Raw genomic sequence first — 13942 nt, 5'->3', positions numbered from 1 at the left:
TCTCTTACACCAGTGTGTTAAGAACGGTACCATAGAGTTAATCTTACTGTAGTGGCTTTAATTTTAATACAAAAAAAAAGATTACTTCTTAGAGACTTACATAGATCAGGAAGTGATGGCAGAGTCAGTACCTGGACTAGGATGTAGGGCAAACATACCATAATGCTCTCGTTCTGTCAGTAATTTTAGTAAGTGTGCTTTCCAACTAGCACATTACCCCAAGGTGTCCCATCCCGCTGTGCTCACGGCTCACAGCGTGCTGAGCAGGGTTCAGCACCCCGTGCCAGGGAGGTGCGCTGTGACCAGGGCACCTGTGCTTCGTGTCTCTTGCGGGATGATAAATTGATGGCTTCACTCATACCAGCGTTGACCCCGTAAGGATGAAACGACTGAGCATTCCCTTGTGTTTTTCTGCGGTGCTGTAGCTGTGACCTCTGTGGAACAGGCAAGAACGAGCCTGAAATATTGGGGGTGGGGGTGGGGTATGTGTCTGACATCTCGCTGTCACCTCTGTGCCTGAGCAGGGGAAGGGGGTGCCGGTCACCCTGCCAGCTGGGACAGCGAGGGGAGAGCTTTCACTCCTCCCTGCTTAATAGACTTGGTGAGGATTCCTGGGGCAGAGAGAAGTACTGGAATGAGGAGGAGGAAGGAGGAAAAATGCATTCATCTTCCCACTTCAGAAAGGAGCAGTTGGAAAGGTTCGAGGGCAGATGTTTTTTTGACGTGGCCTTTGCTCCAACGCCTTGGGTGTTCTGAACAAGCCGTGTGAAACGCTGCAGTCCAGATGCTCCTGGTGCCGAAGATCCTAGGAGGCATTTTGAGATCTACCATTTTCACTTTTTAACTCTGTCATTGCAGGCATAATCCAGAATTTTTTGCTGTTTATTATTTTAACAAGAATAGTGCTAATAAACTACCCTCTTGTTAGCTTTTGCCTGAGAAATGCATATAAAACTATGGTAGAGATTAAGGTTTAAAGCCAGGAAAAATGCATTCCACAGGGGTCACTTGTAAAAGACCTTACAAAAATAGTGTTCAGATACCAGAGGGTTTTTTTTTAATCAAAACTGAAATGCTTTTGCAGGTTCTCTGCCCGGGAGATAACTTCTAATTTTTACTAATAATGATTTACAACAGATGATGAAAAATGTGGTTCCACACTCCATTGCATCTCATTTGTTTCCTAACTATGAACAAAAATAAATTAACAAAAATATCTATGTGCCTGTTTTTCCTAGCAGAAAAAATGCTGGCTTTATGCTTTAAAAAGGAAAAAGCCTCTGATTGACTTAAGTGCCCAGCGTCTTTGGTGGCTACTTTCCAATGCTAAGTGTGAAGATGATTCGTCCGAGGAAGCGGTCGCTGTTAACATTGTTGATGATGCCTTTCCCATTCAGACTGCACTGAACAGGGACCAAATAATTCCTCTTCACATCTGTAAAGTGCATAGCCACCAGTGGGGATGTGTAGTTGACCTGAAAAGAAGGGAGATTTAAGTAAATTTTTGAGGGAGCAGAAAGCAGGCAGTGCTTACATGTGCAATGAAAATCATTAGCCATTTCTTCACAGTTCCCAGGCGTCTGGGTGCGTTTGATGTCTAGCATGGTCCCTCAGGATGCTGAAGCTGAGCCTTTCTGTGCCTCAGAGGGCTGGGATCACATTGGGTTTTGTACTGCCCAGTGCCTCTTGTGTTGATGAGCCAGGAGAAGTAACACTGGATAATGGGACTCTCCTGTTCTAAAAACCAGTCTGTGGCTTGTGACAGGGAACCCGTGGTGTTCTATTAGTCTGTGTGCTCAAAGGACGTGCAGACCTGACAGCTGGGGCTGTTACTCATCCTCAGCCAGCAGCAGTGTGGCAGCAAAGGTTTAGTGCCTGCCTCATCTCCTATTTCAGCTTGTGTCATGAAGGTACGTTACATCCTAGCACCGTACCGTCCAGCACAAACCGAAGCGGTGCTGGGCAGTGTGTTCAGAAATAGCTGCTGCTGTGGGGCTGCTCTGTTCTGAACCACCCAGCCTGAGGTGGGTTTGTCAGGGCTTTGATAGAAGCTCCATCCTTTTCCTCTTGTGTCACCTAAACCCTGGCTTCTCTGATGCCCTGGGAAAATGCTGGTGTTGAGACCTTCTCTGGGAGTTAGCAGAACCAGCCTTAGTCTCCAGATGATAAATGTAATCTTTCTTGTTGCTGGCAAAGGGGAACCGGAGTCCCCAAGGATTTCCCGCAGTTTGTCAGAGACAGAAATAGAGCGCTGTAATCCCAGTGCCCGTGACCTCCCTCTTGCCTGCGTCTGCCCAAAATAGCCAGAAAGCACATCTGCACTCTGTGCACCAGCTCCTGCCCTCTCCTTCCCAAGGAGAAATAACAAGTATGCCAGAGTCCTTACTCACGTGAGTCATCTTGCCATAGTAGGGGTAATACATGAGATCAAATGTCCCGTTTCCAGGGTAGAAGTCCACCGACCTGAGATCGCTCTCATTGCCTTTCTGTCATTGAAAAAAAACCCCAAACAAACCAATGGTACATGCATGGCACGCGGGATGCAAAACACGGCTGCTTTCAGAGTAAGGAAGGAACTTTTACTATAAGCATCTCTCACAGGTCCCCACCAGGGCAGAGCTGTGCCTGCCCGCCCGCAGCGTGTTTACTGTGGAAGCCGGCTGCTGCTCAGCAAGCCAGAGCACAGCACTGCTGCAAAGGCACAGGCAAGGGTTAGAGGATCTGCTGCTTGTCAGTCCCCCCCTGCACTTGCCTACTGCTTTATTGCTCTCCAAGGGCATGATCTAGCGGCTGCACAGGCAGTGGGAGCCCTTCCCTCACCCCACGGCTGCTGGCTTGCGGGATGCTCCCCAGGACTGAGGGTACCAAGGAGCAGCTGGGGATGGATGTGAGCAGCTCCTGCCTCCTCCCCAACAGCTCCAGGCTCTGACTGGCACCCCACCACCCAGACCTGCAGGCCTGCCCTCAGAGCAGTGCCGGGGAGGCTGGCAGCAGCCAGCAGCAAGGGCCAGGGTGGGAAGCTGGAGACCGGTGGCCACTGTTGCTCCCAGCAGACCAACCCCTGCTTGCACCTGGAGGCGTCAGCAGCACGGGGTCCTGTGAGTGTTTGGGGCTAAGATGAGGACAGATATTGGTGGGGTGCATCAGAAGGAGACATTTGGCCTTCTACACACCACGCTGCCGAGCATGGAGGAAAGCAGTACCTGCACTTTGCAGTCGACGCTCACAGGGACCCCAGCACCAGGACGGTAGCCTATGATCTGCAAAAACAAAAGATGTTCGTGCTTGTACGAAATGCAGTGCCAAGTGCATGCTGCCTGCCTTCTGGAGAGCTTTTCTACATGCCAGTCAGGTTGCTCAGGACAGGAGTTACGTACCCCCAGAAGGAGGGTCTGCCATCTGTGCTCGAGTGCAGGATTGGTGCCTGAGGGCACAGGCAGAGCAGAGCACCCGGCCTCCCTGCAGTACACAGCCACTGCCCCTCACACTTCACACCCTCTCCACGTGTATTTTCCCAGCGCTGAGCCACCATGCTATTAGAAGATTTCAGATAAACTCAATTCTATGAGAATTCCCATTATAAAGAGACTGGGGCCCAGCGTGTAGCCCTGAAGCTCAGTTCCTCCCAGAGAGGGAACTGGCACAAGACCTTCCAAGTTCTCAGGCCTCATCAAATCAAATCAAGCAAGTTTTGTAGTCCTTTTATGTTTTCTAGCAGGTATGAGCCAGCAGGTTTTGGGATTCTAGTTCCCTTTTACCCTAAGCCTGAGAAGTGGAGGAGTTTCAGTCCCTGCAAGGTCTTTACTCATCACACGGGGATGCACTGAAGGAAGGAATGGAGACGACCAGCTTCCTCTGTACCCGGTTCATCTTCAGCAGGATGCAGGGCTGGCCTTTAGAGTAGCCAAACGTTGGATCCTCAATGCCAGAGCAGTTCTGCAGCGCAGAGCGCTTGAACTGGCAAGCCTTCTTCTCCTCGCTTTCATTGCCCCCTTGGATGAAGTACTGTCCTGAGATGCACTCGATATTCTTCTCCTCTTGAACTTTGTCGTCATAAGCTGGTGGGGACCAAGAGACTTGTTAACATTTCTCAAGCCCTGCAGGGACCTACGCTCTCAGACTACATCCATATGCTAAGGGAGCTAGGAAGTCCCACCTGGAAAGGCAAGGCTCCCTCCCACGGGAGCTCTTGTGACCACCCTCTGAGCCTGCCTTTCTGGAGGGGGGTCGGGAGATGCCCAGGAGGAGCCCCCTGCACCCTGTACATGTGTGTATGGATGAAAACAACTTTCCAGCGTGACTCCTGGGGTGCCTAAGAGCTTACCGGCTAGGAAGCGGTGCATGATGTCCACGTAGGGTTGCCATGTGCTGGGCTGAGAGACATTGAAGGCAATGGTGAACCCATTCAAGTATGGTCTGATCATTACTCCTGGAGAAGGAGACGGACCCAGTTAGACCAGGTATGAGTGGTCTGGTCACGGGCTTGGGGTGCTTGTTGCAGGGACTGGTTACACTGCAGCTGGGTTTGGGGCTGGGCACAGGCACGGGAGCAGCAGCACCAGCTCACAAACCAACTCCCTTCCCAACCCGCGGATCCCTCACCTCCATTACACATCCAGAGGACATCGTGCAGGTCAAAATATCCCAGGAAACATAGGAGACCTGGAGGGTCTCAGCAGCGCTGTGGGAAGGTGATGGGCTTGGGGCTACACATGGGGGCTGAGGGGTCCCCCCTGCCCCCTGCTGCAGGGCTGGCTCCAAGCAGGGAGCAGGGCGAGGGGGCCTTATGTTCCCCACCAGCATGAAAACATAGGGAAAATCCTGCTTCTGACATAGGGAAAGGAGTTCTTGAACATCATTTTGCCAGGAATCCCCCAAATAATAATGCGTAAAAGCTGCTCTTGATTTGCATTTTTATTTGAAGATATGAGGTATAAAGGAGCAGCAAGTAAAAAGAATGGGCATCACCTATGAAATGCCTGAACTTGCCCATTTACCTTGAGAATAAGGATAACAATAATTAGCATAATTAGAATAACAATTAGTATAATTAGAATGAATGCTTCACACAGGGCTTTTTAAGACGCCGGATCCTCTGCAGAGAACCTGCAGCACTGTCGGTGCCCTGAGGTAAGCGATAGCACCCTGTGTTGGGGAGGGCTGAGTGACACCGGAGTGTACAGCTCCAGCAGGACTTTACCTGCCGGTAAAAGGTCCCAGTCTCACCATTTCGGTAGGACTTTGCTGTGCGAGTGCCAGCAGCGGTGCCCAAGGCTGGGCTGACATGTGTACATACCTGGCGGAGACACGCGGTCCCGGTACCTGGGCGTGTAGGGGCTCAGCGTGAGTAGCATCGCGTACACGCAAAAGGCAAACATTCCCGCCAGGCACGTGTAAAAAATGAAGTAAAACAGTAAGATCAAACCTGTAAAACAGAGAGGGGATGTTGCTGTTGGCACAAGCAGAACGCGTCCTGTGGGGTGTGTGCTGCAGGGATGCACAGCCGTGCTCGGTGTGGCATCCTCCGCAGCTCTGGATCCATCCCGGAGGTGGGAGCTGGCAGCCCCCTTCCACAGACAGATCCTGGCATTTCTGGGTGCAGAGCTCTCAGCCGGACACGCTCCCTGCCCAGCCCTGGGATCCTGGGATGAGGGCAGCTGCCGTTTGGCTCTGTGCCCCTTCCCAGAGCTGTGTCAGGACCAGGTCTGAGCATCCACCTGCCTCGGCTCTTCCCAACAGACAGACAGGACCTTGGCTCTTACCATTCCCACTCCCTCAGGTGAGGGTGCCCAGTGGTGTCAGCCCATCCGAATTCTCGATGGGCGCTGTGGGGCGATGCTCCTGCCCTGACTCCTGTTGCCAGCGCAGCAGTGACCCCGGCCTGGGACTGGAGCGAGCGGCACCGTGCAGGGGCTGCAACATCGCTGGCTGTTTCACAGCCCTGACATCCAGGGAATGAGTTTGTTTTTCCTCTGGACCAGGCTGATGGCTGAGGATGTCTCAAGAGACCATGGCCTATGAATAAAACCCAGCAGCTCAGAAAGTGAACTGAAGCCCTAACCCAAACATTTCCCAGGAGAAACCAGCAGCTCGGGGGGAGCCCTGGGAACACAGATGTGTGCTCCTGCCATGCTTCTGCCGAGGCTGCAGTGCTGGGAACCGCTGCAGGGCCGTGTCCTGCTGCAGGCTGAGCCGGGGAGGATGGGACCATCACCGCTGCTGGTGGCGCAGCAGGGATAATGTCCAGCGCCGCCACAGTGATGCTGGGACTGTGCCTTCGCACCAGCCTGGCAGGGCTGGAGCTGCCACTGGGGTGCTGAGCCAATGCTTGTCGGGACATGGTGCTGCCATTGTTCCTGTTCTTACGTTTCCCGCAATGCAGCAGGAAGCATCACCAGCAGAGCCAGGGATGCAGCCTTTCCCAGGGGCTAGGGCCTCTGGTGCTGACCCTGTGGCCAGCTGGCTCCCTGCATTTTGGCAGCACAAGTCCCCTGAGACCCTGTCCCTGCGACGGGGAGCAGCCCCAGGCTCTGCAAACGCCCTCTGCCTCACCCAGCAGATGAGACCTGGAAAGTTCAGCTCCGTTCAGCTCCAAATGCTCTCATTTTAAAAGAACATTTTGTTTTCACAGTAGCTTCATTGCCTCTCTCCTGCCCACCTGTACAGGCATGTGAGCGCACACATGTGTGCAGCCAGGTGTATGTGTGTCCGTAGGGGCCATATAGCATACCATGATGCTCTTAGGGTACAGGAGGACACTACAGCGTAAATAACTCCCAGCAGTAGCCAGCTGGGGCCACATCCACACCAGCCTGAGCAAGTCCTCGCACAGGGCTTTTCTCAGCACCTGGCAGAGCCTCCAGAAACCAAACCCACTTCCCTAGGGACCATCACCCCTGTACTGCTCCCACACTCCAGTCTGCGCCTTCCCATCCAGCAAAGGAGCAGCAAAACTGGGCTGCCTCCATGGCCAGCAAAGGGCACAGGGGAGCAAATGCGGATTTAAAGGCCTGCCCCAGACTCGTGCTTGGGAGTTTTCAGACTCCTCCAGCACTCATGGGCAGTTTCCTTTGTTTCTCCTGGCTGTCAGCACAGGCTTTGCAGGAGACCCAGCACGCTCGGCGGGGGCACAGGCAGACTGCAGGGCTTGTGAGCGTGTTGCTGGTGCCAGCCAAGGAAGGCTGCAAACACTGAGCAGCAGCCCCTGATAACTCACAGCCTTACACCGGTGCGATGTGCATGTGATGCTAGGCTGAGGTCGTGGGTTTTTGCCCTGCTGCTGAGGCTACGTGCTGTCAGGAGAGCAGAGCTGCAAAGGCGGATGGCATTGCACATGCTGTGGCACCTTAGTCTTGGTCTGAGCCTGCAGCAGTGCTGTCCGTGCAGCCACGGGCTGCTCTGAACCACCCAGAGCACCTCCAGATGCAGTGATAATTTTTGAAGCCACATGGACATGGCTAAAATAGGGTGTTCAAAGACCCACTGGCACATCCCAGCCCTGACAGCACGGGTGGGCTCTGCTGTGGGCACCGCACCATGTAACACCCTAGGAAGCTGCAGGGTGATGGCGATGACCAGCCCTTCCCACCCCAGAGCCAGGCCACACGCAGGCAAGGAGGGCTGCTCGGCCCTGCAGTGCACACCCTCCCCAAAACACCTGCCCTGTGGCTCAGGTGCTCTTCTCCCACCACATTGATGACCCCAAAGCCACCTCCCCGTGGTCTCCTGACTTAGGCAGGAGCCAGGTTGCTGGTGGCAGCAGGGGTGAGTGGCTGCATCAGACCAACCTGCAGTCCCCACGTTTGTTCAGGCTCTTAATTTCTTCCCAGTACATGGTCTGGGCAGCCTGCAATCTTTGCTTTCCCATCCTCAGTAAACATCAACATCCAGACTAAGGGTAACTTCCCCAAGGTTTTCTGCTTGTCCTCCTCACTAGTTCTTTATTGCAGTGGTTAGAAACATCTGCCCTGGAAATATGGGATGGGGGTGGTCAGTCCAAGCTATCAAGGATGGTCACAGGCAAGTGCATCTGTGGTGAAGCAGAAAAGGCAACGATCCCGAAAGCAGGGCTTGAGCAAGGACCTACCCCAGCTCTTGGCTGTTCTCCCCAGGCACGTTCTCTCCTCTGGGTTCCACAGGAATACCTTCATCTCCCCAGCCAGGTCTGCCCAGGTTTTGCTCCCCATCTCTGCCTTGGTCTCGTCCTTCTGTCTGTCAGAATCCTGGACTTTCTCCTCATGCTTATTTTCCTGGAAGAGTTACAGAACACAACCCCCACACGCAAGCTGAACATCTCATTGGCCAAAAATAAATGCAAAAGCACTTAATAGCTGGAAGTGTTTCAAATTTCCATTTTCCCATCATCACTCTTGAGTTAAAGAGAGGCAGTTTTGGCTGTTCTGACTTAAGATTGCTTAGATCCCAACATCCATTTTTCCATTACACGTACGTCACTGCCATCACACCAGGTACTGTCTCCTTGTCCTGGCATTTACAGAAACCCATCTTTTTCCACCTGTGTGAACATGACCAAGGAAAAGCTGTGACGTGGGAGGGCCAGGGCTGTTCCCACGCTTCTGCAACATCTCTGAGCTCAAGCACACGTTTTCTGTGCTACCACAGATAACAGCAGGCAGCATTATTTAAGAGGTCATCCAGTTTGGTTTTCTTGGCATGTGAGCAAGTGTTTAGTCTTTGGAGAAATCCCTGTGTTGTTATTTTTTAATTACACTGAGTTCCAGGGAAGAGCATCTCCCCAGGTGGTGAGAGTTTGTGTTTTGCCTCGGTGGTGAAAATTCATTTGTCCAGAGCTCAGGAACATGGATCTCTCTGTACCTGTGCCTGGCCAAGAGTCACCTGAGAGGAGACACAGCAGCTGTCCCTCACCGCCCTTGAACAGGCTCTGTGTCTCTACAAGCAGCTGACGAGGTGGCAGAGGGTGCAGACCTTGCTTTGAGCTTGGGGCAGGGCTGGGCCAGGTACCGCTGGGGAGAAGAGGTGATGCTGAGATCTGGGTGGGTTCATCGCTTCCCTGTGCTTTAATGCAAACACTGCTGCAGGGTTCAGCTGCTCCCGGATGGGTCAGGGCCATGCTTGCCTGCCACAGCCACATCTCCCCAAGGCCACCATGCCCATGGCAAACACAGCCTGGCAGCGGCTGCACTGGCACGATTGCCCCGTGTCTGCGCTGAGGGCTGTGGAAATCTGCCGTCTGTGGGCACCTGTTGGAGCCAGGGCCAACAAGCGAGATATTTACACCCTGCAGGTTGCCTTGGGAGAGCCAAGAAGTGGCCAACAGCTTGGCAGAAAGTCTGGCTTGGAAACACCTTGGGATCAGGGGGGATTAAACTCTGCTCAGACACACAAATACTGCAAAACAGTGGGAACGGGGAGAGCGCACCGACTCTAACGCCCAAATTCATGCCTTGGGGATTCTGGGTCAGACCCAGGGGGGCTGTAAAATATCACCATCCCACTAATTGCCCCGATCAGCCCCGGTTAAGGCCCCCGTGGGGCTCTTCTGCGAGCACGCCTGCGTCAGAGCACTGCTGCCAGCAAAACGCCTGCAGCTGCCTGTACAGCGAAGGCAATGCTTGGCTCGGGTCCTGTACCCCGGGCTGGAGCCCTGCCCGAGCCAGGTCCTGCATGGCCACAGCCCTGTACCACACAAGGCTGATGAAACCAGAGGATTTCGGAGCAGAGAAGCAGGAGCCCCAGCACGAGTGGCTGGCAGGGACATGGGAGAGGAGGTGGAGGGGCTGCTGCCAGGACACCTGCAGAGGAGTAAGTGATGGAAGAAGAGGAGGAGAAGGAGTTCTCCTTCCTCCCACTCTCCTCCCCATTAAATAAAGGAGCTACCAGCAGCTGCTATGGAAACATTTTCTCAGACTGTCAGAGTAGCAGGGACTGCTCAGAGGAACTCTGCCAATGTTTAGTGCTGCTTTGGGAATAGCCCTTTGGATTTCACACCAGCTGCAGCTCAGAGGCAGTGAGGGCAGCGCATGGGCTGTATGCAGAGCCCTCACCCAGAAGCTGCTATCAATGCTTAGAGTTGTGGGGGGACATGGGGGCAGCCCCCCATGGGCTCTCACCCAGGGAACCCCACAGCTCTGCCCTGCAGAAGGCTTTTGCAAGGACGGAAAACTTTCCGGCTGTCCTGGCTCCATGCTGCATATCCAGTACTTAATGAAGGGTCCCATCCTGCCAGCTGGGAGAGGCCATGGGGGCTCCGTGGCAGCATAGGGAGGCTGAGGAGGCCCCAGGCTCTGCCCACAGGAAGGAAGGTCTGTGTGGGGCAGACAAACAGCATGGGATGTCCCCACTGCCAGGTCCTGCCCGAGGTCCCTGAGCTAGGGAGCTAGGTTAGGTCTGGATTGGAACACCTCCCCAGTGTTCTACTTCTGTAGCCCAGGACCAGAGATGGCCTCGGAGCAGTCCCTTGCACCTGGAAAAGGAGCAGGAGATGGGGTAGGAGCATGCTGGGGCAGGGAGGGGGCACAGCCATGGCGGGACCTGTTGGGACACTGGACAACCCCTGGCTGCTGCCTGCCGTGGCAGCTGAGGTGACGTTGGGTGGCAAAGCAAAGCTCGGGTTCATCCCCTGGTGGGACCACGCTGTGCTGATGGTCGTGTGTGTCCTGGGGGAGGCTGGGGTTTTTCCCCCATCCTCAACCCCGACCAGGTCAGCTCTCAACGGCGGGTTCCTCCAAACGAAAGCCAGGTATGTGGAGGGTCCGTGCCCAGGTGTCCCTGCCCCTCCTGGCCCCCCTTACTGCCCAGGACCACCAGCCAGACCCTCTGCTGCCCCTTCCCCTCTCAGTACACAGTGCTTATGCTTTGCCTAAGGGATGCAGCAGCATTTCCTAAAGCAAAGTGGTTATATTTATCAGCCACAAAGCAGGTTCTTGGCAGTAGCCCCCGCCTCACCTCTCGGAGGGTGGCCAGCGGCCCCCAAAAGACTCACCACCTTCCAGTGGGGGCTCCTGTCCTGGCCCTCCATGCCCCCGGCGATGGCGTTCCCGTCCATCCCTGGGTGGGAAATGCAGAGAAACATGAGGGCTAGCACTGCAGGAGCCCAGGGCTGAGCCCAGCAAGCACCAGCCCCATTGTGGATGTCATGTTGCCCCAGCTCTCGGGGACCCACAGGCACAGCCCCCTCCCCAGCACAGCTCCCCAGCCCCTATCTCCCCCCAAAAAGGCTGGGTGAGCTCTGCTGCACCAAGACCTTTGCCTGTCTGCAAGGAACCACGCTGCTTTTCCTCCCTACCCTGCAGGACTTCAGCATTCAGGAGTGGGTCAAAAAATAACTTGCTTTCCTAAGAGGGGTGAGCTCAACGCAACAGGATCCTGTCCCAAGCCCCTGGCATCTGGTGCCCTTTGCAGCACCCTGGCAGCATCCTGCCCTGCACCCTAGTCCCCATCAATGCCAGCCAGCACCCTACATGGGGAAGCCAGGCTCTCCGCCCCGGGGAAACCATGTAGCTGTTAATAAACATTGGGAAATCACTAGGGCTTTCGATGACTGCATGTGTCTGTCAATATGTGCTTGTCAGTCACAGTGGGGCCGTGGTTAATGCTTGCAAAATCTCTTTTGCAGTGAAGGGGTAGTGCGAGGGGCAGGTCTATATTTATCCCTTTGAACTGAGGCAGCAGCTAGGAGTGCGCAGCGCTGGCTTCCCCGACCTGGCTGTAAGAGCTGGGCCCAGCCACCAAGAGACAATCCAGAGGGACACCTTGTTGTGACACCCTGCAGACCTGGACCAGGGAATATCAGATTTGAAGGGAATCGCCCTTCAGTCGATTATGGGCACAAGCGGGTGCATTACGGACATGGGGGGTGCGTGCTGGAGTCCTGCGGCTGTGAGGGGCCAGTGTGGTGGGAGTGCTGGGGGGCAGTGGGAGGACAGATCACTGGTGTCAGGCCAGCTCTGCCAGAACCCTGCCAGCTGCTGGATGTGCAGTGGCGCCTGGAATGGCTCCAGCGGTGTGACAGCAGCGTGCGAGGGCTGTCTATCCCTGGCTGTGCCCCACGCAGCTCTCAAGAAATGGTGGGGCTTGCTTCACACCGTCTGTGCCAGCAGAGCTTGGCACCATCCACCAGCTCATTCCCTCGATGTGTTTCCAGTGGGTCCGGCGACCCTTCCCTTCACAGGAGACCCCTGTTCAACGGTGGGGACAGGCTGCCTTGCCTCACTTAGCCCGGAGGCTGGGGACATCGGCCCCAGGCTTCTGCACGGCTGCTCCACGCTGTCCAAGCACCATTTCTCCTTTCCCTCTCCTGAGTGTGGCTGAAAGCCGCTCACCGGCGGTGCTAACAAACGGGCACAGCAGGAAGGAAAAAGGCCTGGCAGCTGCCCCGGTCTGCGGCGAGTTGGGAGTTGGCCGGGGCTGCCGCACACCGGCTGCTGGGCACGCAGGCAGGGCTGGCTCGGCACCTGCGCCCACGGGCCGGAGGGCACTGGGGTGCTGGGAAGGCAGGGATTTAACATGGCATGGGCCATCACGGGCCACCAGCAGCTCCCTGAGGACACACACGCCCCGGCACAGCGGTCACGCTGCCACATGTCCCTGGCATGGAGCGGAGCGGGGAGCAGAGAGCCGTCCCCTCCATCACGAGGGGGCCAGTGCCAGCCCCACTGGCCGGCAGGGCACAGGCAGTGAGCACGGGGCTCCTCCGGTTCACCCCAGGGTAAATAACCGCTGTTTTCTCTGGAGGGGACATGTTCTTTGCCATTAATTGATCTGGGCATTGGTAACTCACCTCGGGCGCTGCTGCCAGCGCACCCTTTCATTTCTCCGGGGAGAAGCTGGTAATTAGGCTCTTATCCAACAAAAGTGGGGTGGTTTTTTTGAAGCACAGATAGAATTAGTTTCTTTTAACTTGATGAAACATGCTTTTGCTTGAAATAATTACATGATTTGCCTTAGCACCTCTCAGCCCCGGGCATTAAAGTGATTTACAAGCAATTACGAAACCTGCTGGGAAGACGCTTTTATCCCCATTTGACAGATACAATATGGAAAACTGAGGTTGAGGGAGGGCCGGCCCCAGCCCGGGGTGCGGGGAGCTGCTGGGCAGCGGCGGGCACCGCCACCGGTGCAGTGAGCTCGGGGCACCGAGAAGCCCAAACCGGGGCCGGTGGAGGCGTGTGTGCCACCAGCACGGCCCGGGAGGGGAGCGGGGGGCACGGACCGGTGCAGCGGTACCTTTGGAGAAAGCAAGGCTGGAGGCGGGTGGGAGCCGCTGGGGTGCCGGTGGGTGCGGGGGGAGCTGAGCCCCTCCGCCCGCGCTGCCGGTGGGTGCGGGGGGGCCCAGCGCCGGGACCCCCCCGGAGAGGGGCAGGACCCTCCCCAGAGCCCTCCAGGCCACAGGCGCCCCGCAGCGGGGGCGAGCGGGGGCTCGGGCGGGCACGGCGCGCAGCCAGGGCCCCTCCCGGTGCGGCGCCGAGCTCCGTCGCGGGCCCGCCCCCGCCGCCAGCCCCGGGCCCGCCGCCGGGCGGGGGCAGCGGGCGGCGCGGAGCGCTCCGGCCCCGCAGCTCCCGCCGCTCCCGCCCCAGCGCGCAGGCGCGGCGGAGCCGCTGCCGGGGCTCTGTCCGCCGCCGTGGCCCGGCGGGCTGCGGCGGGGAGCGGCGGCCGGCGGCAGCATGCGGCAGTCCCTGACTCAGCAGCGCCCGGGCGGCGTTGCGCTGCCCGACTCCGTGGGTAAGTGCCGGGGGAGGCCCCGCCGGCCCGGGAGGGCGCGGGCCGGGGGCGTGCGGCCATTTTGGGCGGTGGGTCCCCGGGGGCGCCGCCGCCCCCCACACCGGCCCCCCCCCTCCCCGCCACGGCCGGGCGCCCGCCGCCTCCCCCGGCCCGCCGCCGCTCGGGCGCAGTGTCAGTCGCAGGGGGACGGTGTGTCGTCGTCGTCGTCGTCCCCGTGGTCGCCGTCCCCCCGGCGCGGGGC

The 13942-nt window shown here is 56.7% G+C and overlaps 2 protein-coding genes across 3 annotated transcripts in view; one reads left to right on the top strand and one right to left on the bottom strand.

Annotated features, from left to right (window-relative positions):
- Positions 1-37: 37 nt before the first annotated feature.
- ATP1B4 (ATPase Na+/K+ transporting family member beta 4) lies at positions 38-13645 on the bottom strand. Its single transcript, XM_056360154.1, has 9 exons — positions 13207-13645; positions 10964-11028; positions 8087-8249; positions 5297-5425; positions 4325-4429; positions 3862-4058; positions 3204-3260; positions 2391-2486; positions 38-1475 (listed from the first exon to the last, which is right to left on the bottom strand). The coding sequence occupies exons 1-9, from the start codon at positions 13643-13645 to the stop codon at positions 1314-1316; spliced, it is 1413 nt and encodes a 470-aa protein (XP_056216129.1). The 3' UTR covers positions 38-1313.
- The window catches only part of TMEM255A (transmembrane protein 255A), a 28187-nt gene continuing 27817 nt past the window's right edge, over positions 13573-13942 (top strand). For both annotated transcript variants that reach the window (XM_056360164.1, XM_056360163.1), the window contains exon 1: positions 13573-13701. In XM_056360164.1, the coding sequence (XP_056216139.1) occupies positions 13644-13701 (58 nt within the window). In that variant the 5' untranslated portion in view covers positions 13573-13643. The remainder of the gene's footprint in view (positions 13702-13942) is intronic.

The sequence above is a fragment of the Falco biarmicus genome, chromosome 14 (assembly GCF_023638135.1).
Source record: "Falco biarmicus isolate bFalBia1 chromosome 14, bFalBia1.pri, whole genome shotgun sequence".
In the NCBI taxonomy this organism is placed as follows: domain Eukaryota; kingdom Metazoa; phylum Chordata; class Aves; order Falconiformes; family Falconidae; genus Falco; species Falco biarmicus.
This window is presented reverse-complemented; position numbering and strand designations above follow the sequence as displayed.

Excerpts from the sequence above, each read along its gene's own strand:
- ATP1B4 (XM_056360154.1), bottom strand. The coding sequence starts at position 13,645 with ATGCTGCCGCCGGCCGCCGCTCCCCGCCGCAGCCCGCCGGGCCACGGC. Across the intron at positions 4,430-5,296 it reads GGACCGCGTGTCTCCGCCAG|GAGTAATGATCAGACCATAC; the intron begins GTATGTACACAT and ends CTCCTTCTCCAG. Across the intron at positions 4,059-4,324 it reads CATGCACCGCTTCCTAGCCG|CTTATGACGACAAAGTTCAA; the intron begins GTAAGCTCTTAG and ends GGTCCCCACCAG.